The sequence below is a fragment of the Lutra lutra genome, chromosome 10 (genome assembly GCF_902655055.1).
Source record: "Lutra lutra chromosome 10, mLutLut1.2, whole genome shotgun sequence".
Classification (NCBI taxonomy): Eukaryota; Metazoa; Chordata; class Mammalia; order Carnivora; family Mustelidae; genus Lutra; species Lutra lutra.
Window position 1 is genome coordinate 109636188 of NC_062287.1, and position 12546 is coordinate 109648733.

The window sequence follows — 12546 nt, forward strand, 5'->3', positions numbered from 1 at the left end:
GCCTCAATAAAAGTTAACAGTGATGCTTAATAATAAGGATGACAATGAGTGCTTGGGTTCTGGGCAGGATCTCCTTAGACCCTGACCCCGTCGCCTCGTAATGACTCGTTCACAGGACCCCTAAGGCACAGGGGGAGCTTTTCTGCAAAGGACTGGAAATAGGAACACAAGGCTTGCAGAGAAAGGGTCAGGGACTGGCACTCAGCACTGGCCTAAATCAGCCCACGTGCAAACACTGTGTCCCCAGGGTGTCTGGGGGGCAGAGGGTACTGCCCAGTGCCTCATGGACAAAGGTGTGGACAGATGTACCTCTGGCCCAAAGTGGGGGGCAGCGGCTCCCTTAAAGCAGCAAATTAAATTATTAAGAGGTGAAAACCCCTCAGCTGGGTGAACCAAAGTACCGTCCCAGGTTCTGATGCAGTTAAATAATCAACGAGCAGGGCCTGTCGCCCCATACGCCAGACTGGGGACTCCTGATGAGGCACCCAATATCGTGAAGGTATAGAAATGAGGCACCCAATATCCCGACTCTCACTGAAGATCTACATGCCCTGCTGCTGAGAACAGCCCACCCCACCGCTCACGGAAGAGGCATTATCTACCGGAATTTACAGTGGGTGAGTTAGTTCACACCCTGGGTGAGAGGGAACACTCAGTCTCCGTCGGGATCCCGTTGTCCTGCTGCAAGCCGGACCGGTGGAATGCACGCCACTGAGAAAGGGGAGAAGGGGGGCGCCTGGGTGGCTCAGTGGGTTAAAGCCTCTGCCCTCAGCTCAGGTCATGATCCCAGGGTCCTGGGATCGAGCCCTCTCTGCTCAGCCAGGAGCCTGCTTCCCCCTTCCTCTCCGCCTGCCTCTCTGCCTACTTGTGATCTCTGTCTGTCAAACAAATAAAATCTTTTTAAAAAGGGGTGGGGGAGAAGGTGGGATCCTGGTCTCGCACAGCCACCCCCCAGTCCCTCCCCCATGCCTGACGGAGCTGCCTCCCCCAGCAGCAGGTATGGAACGCACAACCAGGTCAAATTTCTAAAGCTGCCAACCTCCCCCTCCTCTGGGCCCATGGGCACATTCTGTTTCCCACTAGTCCGATCATTTGGCTTCTGTCTCTGTTCCCTTCATTGATTTAGAGGACATTGTAGCACACATGGAAACCTCTACCAAATTCAATCAGCAAGCCCTGTGATAACCAATGAAGCCTGTCCTTCCTTGACATGTCTCTGCTGAGAAGAGCTATCCTCTGAAATAAAATGGCCTTAGACCTTAGGACTGTCTTCTAAGGAGCACCTGTGCCATTACCCAAATAGAATATCGTGTGTTCATACCTCTCAACAAGTCCCTGTTAAGTACCTTCTTTGAGAAAGAGTAGGGGAGGTTGGACGTGGGCTCTCAGGGCGAGGACTAGGGAAAGAGCAGTGGACTAGATCTGTTCTGCTAACTGATTCCCCCCACCTCCCTATTTCTCAGAAAACCCCCTCATCATTCAGCTTTGCTCTGCTTTCCTGTATAAACTCAGTTCAACCCTGTCCTGTCTCTAGATTTCAGTTTCCCCATATGTCAGAGAAAGTGGCTAGATTTAAACTCTGCCCGCCACGACCTCCTTCTGGGAGTGCACGGCAGGATGACAGACCCGTCCAAAATGGGCACGACCCCATCCTGTGCCCCTAGCAGACATGACTAATCAAACTTTGCACTCTCTCCTATTGATTCCAAGCACCCAGAGCGTCGGAGTCCTTGCCAGGGACACACACACGTCAGGGTGACATCAGCCATTTGTCAGATCTGGACTCAAGATCGGATCACTTCAGGTCACACAAACCAGCTCCCCAAACCAGGTGTGAATGGAGCTGTTAGAAATCGCTCTGTATTTTGGGGGTCCTCCTGGCAATAGCCCAGATTGGGGAGTTGGAGGTGGCCGTGGCAGCAGGTTTTGGCCCAAGGCTGATCTGAGGACCCCTCCCCAGCAGCCCCAACCCATGGGCTGCCTCCCCACCATGGCTCCCCATCCCCTCCCTTTCTATTAAAAGAAGAAAAGACATGGCTCTGTATTCTGGGAACCTAATTATAGATCTGATACAAAGGTGTCCTTTGTAAACACAAACATATCCGTATCACAGATATCCATATATCTGTAAATACACAGACATATCCAAGCAGAGGGTCAGGTCAATGAGTCTGTCAGGGGGGTTTCAGATGGGACTTGGCCCTGAAAATGGTGGGTCCTGTGGCCCCGATGTCCTGCCCAGCCAGGGGTCTGTTGAGACAAAACCCTAAGAATGGGATCCCTGCACTCCGGGACGGGACCTCCACCTTTCAGGGACCACTGAACACCTGGGCAGTAGCAGGACAGAGGGGTGGCCCACGGGGAGCTCACAGAAGGGTGCAGCTGTGGGAGCCCAAGGCCCAGCCTATCAGCTGCTGCCTGAGGTTGGTGTAGGGCGGGTAGTGGAATTCATGGAGCTTTTCCAGGCCGGAGGGGGAGAGCAGACTGGCGCGGTGGTGGGAGAAGGTGTCGAAGGAGAACTTGCCATGGTATCTTCCCATGCCACTGTTACCTGCATGGGCACAGAGGTGAGGGCCTGAGGCTGGCAGCCCAGCCAGCCTTAGCAGCAGCCCCCTCCCCAAGCGGGAGCCCACAGCTGGCACGGCGCTCAGGGCAAGTCAAGCCACTCCAAGAGCTATTTTGCAGATAGGGAAACTGAGCCCTTGAGAGTCCCAGGGCCTGGATCAAGGTAGAACAGAAAGTGAAGGCAAAACCGGGCCCTCCCAGGTTGGGAGTTCCAACCTGGTCTTCCCCGGGGTTGGGTGGTGGGGGCGGGCTGGGAGCGGACGAGGGCAGGGCTCACCGACGCCCCCCAGCGGCAGGGAAGGCAGAGACATGTGAGCAAAACCTTGGTTGCCTCCGAAAATGCCGCTGCTGGTCCGATCCAGCATCTGGGTCACTACCTGGGGGTAGATGGGAGAGGCCCAGTAGTGGGCTCGTCATCAGGAAAGAGGACTTGAGTCCCCCACCATTCCACGGGGAGCAGAGAGTCTCCCACGTTCCCATCTTCTACTGAGATGTCTCCCTCGATAGCTTTGCTCTGCCCCCTCTCCTCTGCAGGGCCTCTACTGGCCCATTCAGAGCCTTTGCATGGTTTAGGAAGACGGGGCTCTCTGGGTAGAAAAAGGCACCTCTTCTCTTGGTGGAAGCTGCCGGAGCCAGGGCAGACAGCTGGCCAGCCACACATCTGACAGTCTGTGGTCTTGCCCAAGCCCCCTCTGCCAGGAGTCCTTGTGCAGGCAACCTCTGTCCGGGATATGTTGCCCCTAACCCTCCCACCATGGGCTATCAAGGGGAAGGTCGCCTGTCTGCACCTTTTTCAGCCCCTCCCTTGTCCCAGCCCTGCCCGGGGCCCCCCACCTGGTTGCTGTTGGAGAAGGCATACAGGGCCAGGGGCTTCTCCCCACGGTTGATGAAGTCGATGGCCTCGTCCAGGCTCCTCACGTTCATGATGGGCAGGATGGGGCCGAAGATCTCCTCCTGCATCACCGGCTCCGTCTCCTGCACGTCCACCAGCACCGTGGGGGCTGCGGGCACAAGGGACCCCTCAGCGCTGGGGCGGGACGGGGGTGGGCCACGGGCGGGGCTCAGGGGCCTTCTGGGGAAGAGAGCGTCCCCGCGGCCCCCAGGAAGGACGGCGAGGGGTTGTCCAGCCCGGGCGGGGGCCGAGGTGGAGCAGAGTTCGGGAAGGCAGGAGTCCAGGCTGGCCTAGATCGCGCGGCCCCGGGAGCCTCGAGACGGGGCGGGGCGACGAGGGGTCGGGGCGGGGCTACTGGGTGTGGAGGGCGGGGCCCGGGCTCGCGGCCCAGGCTCGCGGCCCACGCGGGACCCGCGTCCTGGAAGGGCCTCCGCCCGGCGACCGCGCGGCGACAGGGCGGGCTCACCGATGTAGCGCTCGCTCTCGTCGCTCTGGCCGCCGATGGCCACGCGGCCGCAGCCCAGCAGGCCCCGGAGCCTCTGGAAGTGCTTGTCGCTGATGATGCGGCCCAGGCTCGGGGAGCTCTGGGGGTCGTCGCCGTAGAAGCGGGTGATGGCGCTCTGCAGGGCGGGCAGCAGCCGCTCCTGCGTGTCCGGGCTGCACAGGACGTAGTCGGGGGCCACGCAGGTCTGGCCGCTGTTGAAGTAGCGGAAAAAGGCCACGCGGTTGGCCACGGTCTGGGGGTCGCAGTCGTCGTCCACGTAGCAGGGGTTCTTGCCCCCCAGCTCCAGCGTGACGGGCGTCAGGTGCTTGGCGGCGGCAGCCATGACGATCCTGCCCACACGGGGGCTCCCTGGGGATATGGGAGTTGACCGCCCCCCCGTGCTCAACCGGCCTTGGTTAGATGGTCCAGGCACCACTTCTTCTGGCCGATTGTACCTTGTCTGCTGGGATCTGCCCCAGGCCCTGCTGCCCCAGCATTTCACCCTCTAAGGCCCAGGGGCTGATTGCCATCTGGGATGCTCGTCACTGCTGGCCACCACCTCATCCTTCCACAGCCTTCTCTCCCCACCCCACCCCAACCAGGACTCTGGTTGAGGCCACTCTCACCAGTGAAGAAGATGTGGTCGAACTTGTGCTCCAGCAGCTGCCCGGTCTCCTGGGGCCCTCCCAGCACCACGGCAAAGCAGCTCTGCCAAGGCAGGGCAGGTGGTTCAAGGCTCTGGGGACAGCTGGCCCTCCGGAGCTGACAGGGATAGGGGTGTGCGACCCCGGGGGCTGATGGGGTGGGGCCATCCTCACCTGGTCCAGGTATCGAGGCAGGACCTCAGCCAGGACCTTCTCTGTGCCCTTACTTAATTCTGATGGCTTCAGCACCACGCAGTTGCCTTCAGGGACAGATGGGGACGTCGTGGGGAAAGGCCAGTGCCCCACACCCACCCAGGGCAGAGACGCAAGGAACATGCCAGAGGCAGGGGGTACCACATAAATGGAATTCTGGGGGCCTCCTTTGGGAAGGGCTTCTGGGCGGGCTCCCCACCTGCAGCGAGGGCGCCCACTAGCGGCACCAGGGTCAGGTGCACCGGGTAGTTCCAGGGGGCGATGATGAGCACCAGGCCCAAGGGCTCCTTCCGGATGAAGGCTGAGTCCAGCGACAAGACCTTTGGTTCAGGACACGTAGTAAGGCGCGACCGTGGATCACCCCAAAGCCGCCCCCCAGAGTCTTTGAGGGGCCTGTGGAGTGGAGTCCTCATGAGGAGACCGAGGCAGTTAGAGGCTGGGGACGGGGGTGTTGGGTGGTGAAGAGGCCTGGGCTGGAGCCCTGCCCCCCAACCCCCACCCGCACCCGCTGCGGGCAGCGGCTCACCAGGCTCTTGGTCGCGTACTCATCCTTCATCCAGGTGTGTAGCTTCTGGAGCGCCAGGTCGACCTCGTTCTGGCATATGATGAGCTCGGATACGTCTGCATCAAAGACTGACTGCAGAGGAGAGAGAATTCAGGGGTCAGGTCTGAGGCCGGGCAGGGAGGGGACCTAGTGCTTGGGATCCCCAAGAGTTCCCACCCTGAGGTCATGGAGAGAGCCTCCAGAGGCCACACAGTGAGCACAGCGAGCGGTGAGGAGCACGGGGCCCCAGGGTAGGTGGCCCGAGCTCCAACGCCTTAACCCCCATGCACCTCAGTTTCCCCCTCAGTAACATGGGAGCCGTGGTTCACGGGTTTGGATGACTTAACGCTGTCACACATTGTTTGCCAGGAAAATGTCTGTGAAATAAACAGGAATGAACCGGGGGTACAACTAGTCCCCCGCCCCCGCCCCCGCCGCCCACCTTGTGCAGGTCCTGCGCCAACACCTCCTGCAGAAGCTGCTTGTTTTCCTGCAGGAAGCGGCGGAGGCCCTTGAGCTGCGCCGCCCTGAACTCGGCCGGCCTCGTCCGCCCCGTGCTGAAGGCCTCCCGCAGCCGCCGCAGGGTGTCCGCGTAGGGGTCCATCCTGCAGGGCGGGGGCAGCGTGGGCCGGGGCTCCCCACCTTCTCGGGCATCCTCCCTGTGCCCCTGGCTGCACCACTATGGGCTCACGGACACTCCTACAAGGACCCGCGTAACCCCAGAGGGTCGGCGCTGGCCCCGCACCCCTCCAACACATGTGTCCCACCATTTCCTTCTGAGAACTTGCTGGAGGAGCGAGGCCTGAGTGGGCCGCTGGCAGGGTTGACCTGGAGCCCCCGGAGCTCGGACCTGAAGCTCTGCCTGGATTGCCAGCATCACCCTCCCTCACCCGGCTCTCTGCCTGGGCTTCAAACAGCTCCCGGGCCTATCAGCCCGGCTCTAACTTTGTCAGTGGCTCCCTAGTACCTCTCTAGGGCCAAAGGACTCGGCCCTGAATTAAAGCCCAGAGTGGGAGAGTCTGGGCTGAGTTATGGCACCCAGGTGTCCCGGTGTCCATCCCCAGTCCCTGGCCACAGCTCAGTCTTACCTTTCCCAGGTGAGGTGTGTCCTCACTGTGCACACTCAGGAGTGTCTGGTGACAACTTCAGACTCAGCTTGTCCATGGCCAGATCCCCAGGCCCAGCCTCACTCTTGCCCAATAAATGGGGAAGCCAAGCTGGGTGGGGGTGTGCCCGGAGGGGTTGGAGCTGGCCTGCTGGTTCCTGCTTCTCATCCAAGGCACCTCCTTGCCTGCTCCCCTGCAAGGGGGCAAGGACTGGGGGCTTACTGATCTAGCTGTTTACCAGGGCAGGCTTTGGCTGGGTCTGGGCTGTGTAGGTGACACAGCCGACTTGGCCAGTCCTCGTGCACCTCACAGTCTAAACATGGAGAACAATGACACTGAAAACAGTTCACAAACAGGGATCGGTGGGCAACAGGCTGTTTGAGGCCAGCGAGAGGCCCCACCGGCGGGTTCCAGCTGCAGCGGGAGGGAGAGGGGCAGGGGCAGGCTCCGGGAGGGCCGGGGCCCTGGGCAGAGGGACTGGCATGTGGTCAGGTTCTGAGAAACGAGACACAGCTAGGCAGGGCCCACCACGGAGCACAGCCTACACAGGAAAGACAGCTGGTCTGATTATGACCCCTCCGAGGTACTGGGGGCCGGGGGGACCTGATTTACCCTCCTCACACCTGCTGTATGGTGGCTTCGGTCCCAGTTTGTGTGTCCCACAGCCCCTCGCCCCACCAGCGCTGAGCCCCCGCCCTTCTGTGATTGACTCTGAGCATCTTTCTGTGGCTTCCAGAGGTTCCACAGTGAGAAGGCAGTACTTTCAGGGGCAGAAATAGACAGTAAGTGTCGCTTGTACAACCATAAACCAAAGACTCAGCTCTGGTTTCGCCTCCCTTTCCTCTCCCAACTCCCCAGCCGTCCCTGTCACAGGCTTGGTGACACCTGGCTGGTCCCAGTCTGCCCACATGCTGCCTCCTCTCCCAGTCTAGGAGCTCCTTGAGGAGGATGGGGTTTGTCCCCACCCACCCACCCCGACCAGGCCCAGAGGGAGGGCTCCTCTGAGGGCGCTGAAGCCCGGGAATCTGAAATCCAGGCACAGCCAGAGTAGGACAGTGCCTACTTCCCTGAGCAGAGCAAGCTCCCGGCCCCAGCCCCTGGCCCTGTGGCCCCATGTTTCACTCCGGAGACTCCTGGGCCCCACACACCCCAGTGTGGGCTCGGACCCTGGGTTCCTCACACCTTTGACTTCTTTGCCTGACATTCCGCTTCCAGAGGCACTGACTCTGCTCCTATCCCCGGTCTCACACCTGCCCCTGCTGACTGCCAGTGTCCCCCACACCCCAACCCAGCTCCTACCAGACCCCCATGCCCATGCCTGACAGGGCAGTGGCCCTGGGGAAGCAGAAGCTGCCTCCTACTTCACCGCTCTAAAACCTTCCCCAGGTGGGGTCAGGGATCGGCTGCAGCTGGACAGAGGACAGGTCTGGCAATCCCAGGCTGTTCTGGGGGTGCTGACAGGGGCTGACAGGAAGTTATCTGAGGAGAAAAATCCCCCAGGGGATTACAGGATAAAGTATCAGTGGGACCCTGGCAGCAAATGCTAGTTCCTCCAGGAAGCCCTCAGCCAGCAGCGTTTTATGGCCCACCCAGGTCCCTGCACTGACTCTTCATGTCCACCATCCCCTCCGTCCCCATGGCACAGGGGTCCTTTATCTCCCCTCTCCTAACAAGTCCAACGGGCGTCCTTGGGGCAGAGGAAGGGGCCATGGCAGCTACAGGAAGCCTGGATGGGCGGGGCACCTGGCAGGACCCTGGGCAAGTTACTTAACCTCCCTGAGCCTCTCTAGGTGACAACAGTGAGTGACAGGGTCCTTGAGAGGATCACGCAGGAAGATAACCAGAATAGATAAGACAGGTCACAGCTGTTGGCGCAGTCGCTCTCCTAAATGTTGGCTACTGACACCGCCTCAGCTCTTTGCTGAGGACACAGTGAGCTCTGGGAAGCAGGAACGAGCGCGGGTTCTGTCCCCTTCCTCACTGGTTGTCCGGCCCCGTCCTTCCACCAGCCCTGAGTGTGGTCCAATTCGACCGAGACCACCGGCTGAGGAGGGCTGTGAGGAGTGGCTCCGGGCAGAGCGTGGGAGAACCCACCAGAACCCCGCAGGCACTCCGACGTCATCCTTGCCCCAGACCGAAGTCAGCCTAGCAGGAACCGCAGCCAACCACAGCCCCCAGGCCTGAGTCTGGGCCCGGGCTGGAGACGGCTGTGGGGTTAGGACACCAGGAAGGGAGCCTCAGGGCTGGCGGGGCCATCTAAGAGCAGAGGGTGGGGGTAACGCCTGAAGGGGCCTCCTGCCCCCCACCATTGGGTGATATGCACTTCGGATGGCTGACACGTACCTTAATGAAGCTGTTAAAACAAAACGAAATGAAACGGAACAGAAGTGAGCCGCCCAAATAGCTCAACAGCCACAGGGATTGGCAAAACAGAAAATAAGACCATGGTAAGATGTCTTTGCAGCCCCATTTACCAGTTTCCCGTGGCTGCTGTAAAAAAAGGTCACAAACGTCGTCGCTGAGGACAAAAGAAATGTACTGTTTCACGGCTCTGGAGGCCAGAAGTCCCAGATCAGGGCCGTGCTTCCTCCCACGGTTCCCAGGCAGAGTCCTTCCCCGCCACCTGCAGCTGGGAGGGAAGAGACGCCCATCCCGGGCAGACGGGATACAAGCGAAAACATCTGAGGACAAGAGGAAGCCCAGCACGGCTGCGCGACAGTGCGACAGAGCAGGGGGAAGGCGGGGGACAGACCAGGAGCACCTTGGAGTGGGTACAGTCACTGGAAGGCAGGGACAGACCAGGAGCACCTTGGAGTGGGTACAGCCACTGGAAGGCAGGGACAGACCAGGAGCACCTTGGAGTGGGTACAGCCACTGGAAGGCAGGTGCTTAACTGCTTGAGCCACCCAGGAGCCCCTCGAGGATTCTTTCCAGGAATTCTGTTGCTACAGGGAAGCCAAGGATGGGTGGTGGCTGGGGGTGGGATGGGTTCAGAGTGGGGAGATCTAGGAGTACATAGGGGTGCTTATGGGGTTGAACCAGATGGGGAGCCCTTGTCGGGGGAAGGTAGAAGGGCAGGACATGTGGGGTGAGGGCTGGCAGAGTTGGGGGCAGAGAATGAGGGACGGATTTCCTCTGGGGATTTCTGTGTTTTCCATGATGTAACACCAGCCAGGGGAAGGAGGGAGTAGGGGAAGGAGGAAGACAGATGTGACAAATCTGAGGACAGAACAGTGCCTCTGGTTGAAGCCTGGGAGGTTTGGCCATGACCTTCCATTGAGATCTGACAGACTCCTATGGACTGAGTGTTGCCCCTCTAAAATCATATGGTGGACTTTACAGAGTGTGCCCTTTTTGCCGATTACAAACATTGGCGTTTTTAACATCAGATATGTGTCTCAGTATTTCTCTTAGGTGCTTATCTGGGATTACGACGTGTAGGTGGTATTTTCATCTTCAACTTTCCTAGGTATTGCTATACACGACCTTTGGAGGCTATTGGCTCCAAAGAGAATGACTAATGGAAATTTCCCCTAACATTGTATGAAAGCTCCCCTTGTCCCATATCCTCTCTAACACTTGGCATTGTTAGACTTTTGCTTTTGGCCAATGAGTGTAGTCAGTTGACCCCCACAAAGGTATGTCTATGCTCTAACCCTGGGCGTCTGTGAATGTGACCTTCTAAGATCATCCTGGATTAGCCACAGGAGCCCTAAATCCTATGACGAGTGTTTTCATCAGAGAAAGAGATTTGAGGTAGAAGAGGAGGCGGCCACGGGAAGATAAGGCAGAGATGGCTGTGAGCCAAGGAGGCCCCCCCACCCCAGCCCCCAGAAGTTGGAAGAGGTAAGGCAGGACTGTCCCCTAGAGACGCTGGAGAGAGTGTGATCTTGTTGTACCTGGATTTCAGGCTTTTGATCTCCAGAACTGTGAGAGAATTAAATATCTGGTTTCTAAGCCACAAAGTTTGTGTAATTTGTTACCTAGGTCCTAGGAACAGACACAATGGGTACGTAACAGTATCTTACAATTGTTGTAAATTATATTTTACGAGTTACAGCTGAAATTGAGCATAGACTCATTTGCTTATGGGCTCTTTGGGCTTCTTATCAGTTTTTTGTTTGTTTGTGGGGGGGTTTTTTTGCATGGTTTTCTACTGTGTTATTTTTCTTTTGTCTTATTGGTTTGTAGGAATTCTTTTTTTAAAATCTTTTTAAAGAGATTTTATTTATTTATTTGATAGAGAGAGAGAGCACAAATAGGCAGAGAGGCAGGCAGAGAGAGAGGGGGAAGCAGACTTCCTGCTGAGCAGAGAGCCCGATGCAGGGCTCGATCCCAGGACCCTGGGATCATGACCTGAGCCGAAGGCAGAGGTTTAACCCACTGAGCCACCTGGGTGCCCCTAGTTTGTAGGAATTCTGTATATTCACAACAGTAACCTTTTGCTGTATATCTATTTTTTTGTAATGAATAAACTTTATTTTCTAGAACAGTTTAGGTTCACAGCAAAATTGAGTGAAAAATACACATACTTCCTATCTACGCCCCTTAACCTCCCCACACACCCTCCACATCCCTCACCAGAATGACACAAGTGTTAAAATCAGCAAATCCACCCTGACCGGTCATCATCCCCCAGACTCCACAGTTACACTGGGGTTCCCACTTGGTTAGACATTCTCTGTGTTCCGACAAATGCATAATAACATGTATCCACCATTGTAATATCATAAAGAATAACTTCACTGCCCTCAACTCCTCTGTGCTCCACACCTTCACTCCGAACCCTGACAATGACTATATATTTTTTTAACTGTTTCTATAGTTTTTCCTTCTCTGGAATTCCACGTAGCTGGAACCACACAGCATGCAGACTTTCAGATTGGAATCTTTCACTTAATCAATGCATTTAAGTTTCCTCCGTGTCTTTTCATAGTTTGATAGCTCATTTCTTTTTTTTTTTTAAAGATTTTATTTATTTGTCAGAGAGAGAGGGAGAGAGAGCAAGCACAGGCAGACAGAATGGCAGGCAGAGGCAGAGGGAGAAGCAGGCTCCTGCTGAGCAAGGAGCCCGATGCGGGACTCGATCCCAGGACGCTGGAATCATGACCTGAGCCGAAGGCAGCTGCTTAACCAACTGAGCCACCCAGGTGTCCCGATAGCTCATTTCTTTTTGGCCCTGAATAATATTGCATTGTCTGGATGGACCACAGTTTATTTATCCATTCACCTTTGGAAGGACATCTTGGCTGCTTTCAAGTTATGGAAAGTATGAATAAAGCTGTTGTACACATCCATGTGCAGGTTTTTGTGTGGACATACTTTTCAACTCCTTTGGGTAAATACCAACTATTTCACTTGAACTTTTTCCTGCTCAAATGTTTCTGAGAGTTCAGATATGATTCTTACTTTTGTTCCTCTATAGATCAGGTATAGATAAAGTATCCACCCCCACCAACCTGTTCCTTCCAAGATTTTTTCTCTCTTTGATTTTCTAAAGTTTGAATGTAATATGCCTAGATGTAGCTTTTTGTGTGTTTATCCTACATGGTGTGCTCTGAGATGCCCGGATCTGTGGTTTGGTGTCTGATGTTAATTTGGGGAAATTCTCAGTCATCACTTCTTCAAATATCACTTCTGTTCCTTTTCTCTTTTCCTTCCAGTTTCCCTGTTACACATGTGTTATGCTTTTTGTTCTTGTCCCACAGTTCTTGGATATTCTATTCTATTTTTTCCCCCAGTCTTTTCTCTGTGCTTTTCTATTTTGGGTTTTTTGTGTCATATCTTCAAGCTCAGAGATTTTTTCCCTCAGCCATGTCTAGGCTGCTAATGAGCCCCTCAAAGGCATCCTTTGTTACAGTATTTTTGATCTCTTGCATTTCATTTTGATTCTTTGTCAAAGTTTCTGTCTCTGCTCACATCATCCACCTATTATTGCATGATGTCTGCCTTTCCGGTAAAGCTCTCATCATGTTAGTCCTAGCTTTTAAAAATTCCTGTCTGATAATTCTGACTGACTCTGGTTCTGATGCTTGTTTGGTCTCTTTCAGACTGTTTTTTCCCTTTAGTATACTTTGTAATCTTTTTTTTTTTTTTTT

The 12546-nt window shown here is 55.9% G+C and overlaps 1 protein-coding gene across 3 annotated transcripts; it reads right to left on the bottom strand.

Moving 5' to 3' along the window:
- Positions 1–885: 885 nt before the first annotated feature.
- Positions 886–6580, bottom strand: LOC125080030 (aldehyde dehydrogenase family 3 member B2-like). Of its 3 annotated transcripts, XM_047693829.1 has the most exons (11): positions 6431–6580; positions 5785–5947; positions 5325–5435; positions 4998–5118; positions 4760–4845; positions 4568–4649; positions 3924–4310; positions 3400–3566; positions 2843–2942; positions 2409–2551; positions 887–2250 (listed from the first exon to the last, which is right to left on the bottom strand). In XM_047693829.1, exons 2-11 carry the CDS (start codon positions 5944–5946, stop codon positions 2158–2160), a joined length of 1452 nt encoding a protein of 483 aa, XP_047549785.1. In that variant the 5' UTR covers position 5947; positions 6431–6580; the 3' UTR covers positions 887–2157. The 3 variants fall into 3 exon arrangements, with proteins under 3 accessions (XP_047549787.1, XP_047549785.1, XP_047549786.1); XM_047693831.1 differs by lacking the exons at positions 5785–5947; positions 6431–6580 and adding an exon at positions 5654–5715 and having other exon boundaries at positions 886–2250; XM_047693830.1 differs by having other exon boundaries at positions 2131–2551.
- Positions 6581–12546: the final 5966 nt, after the last annotated feature.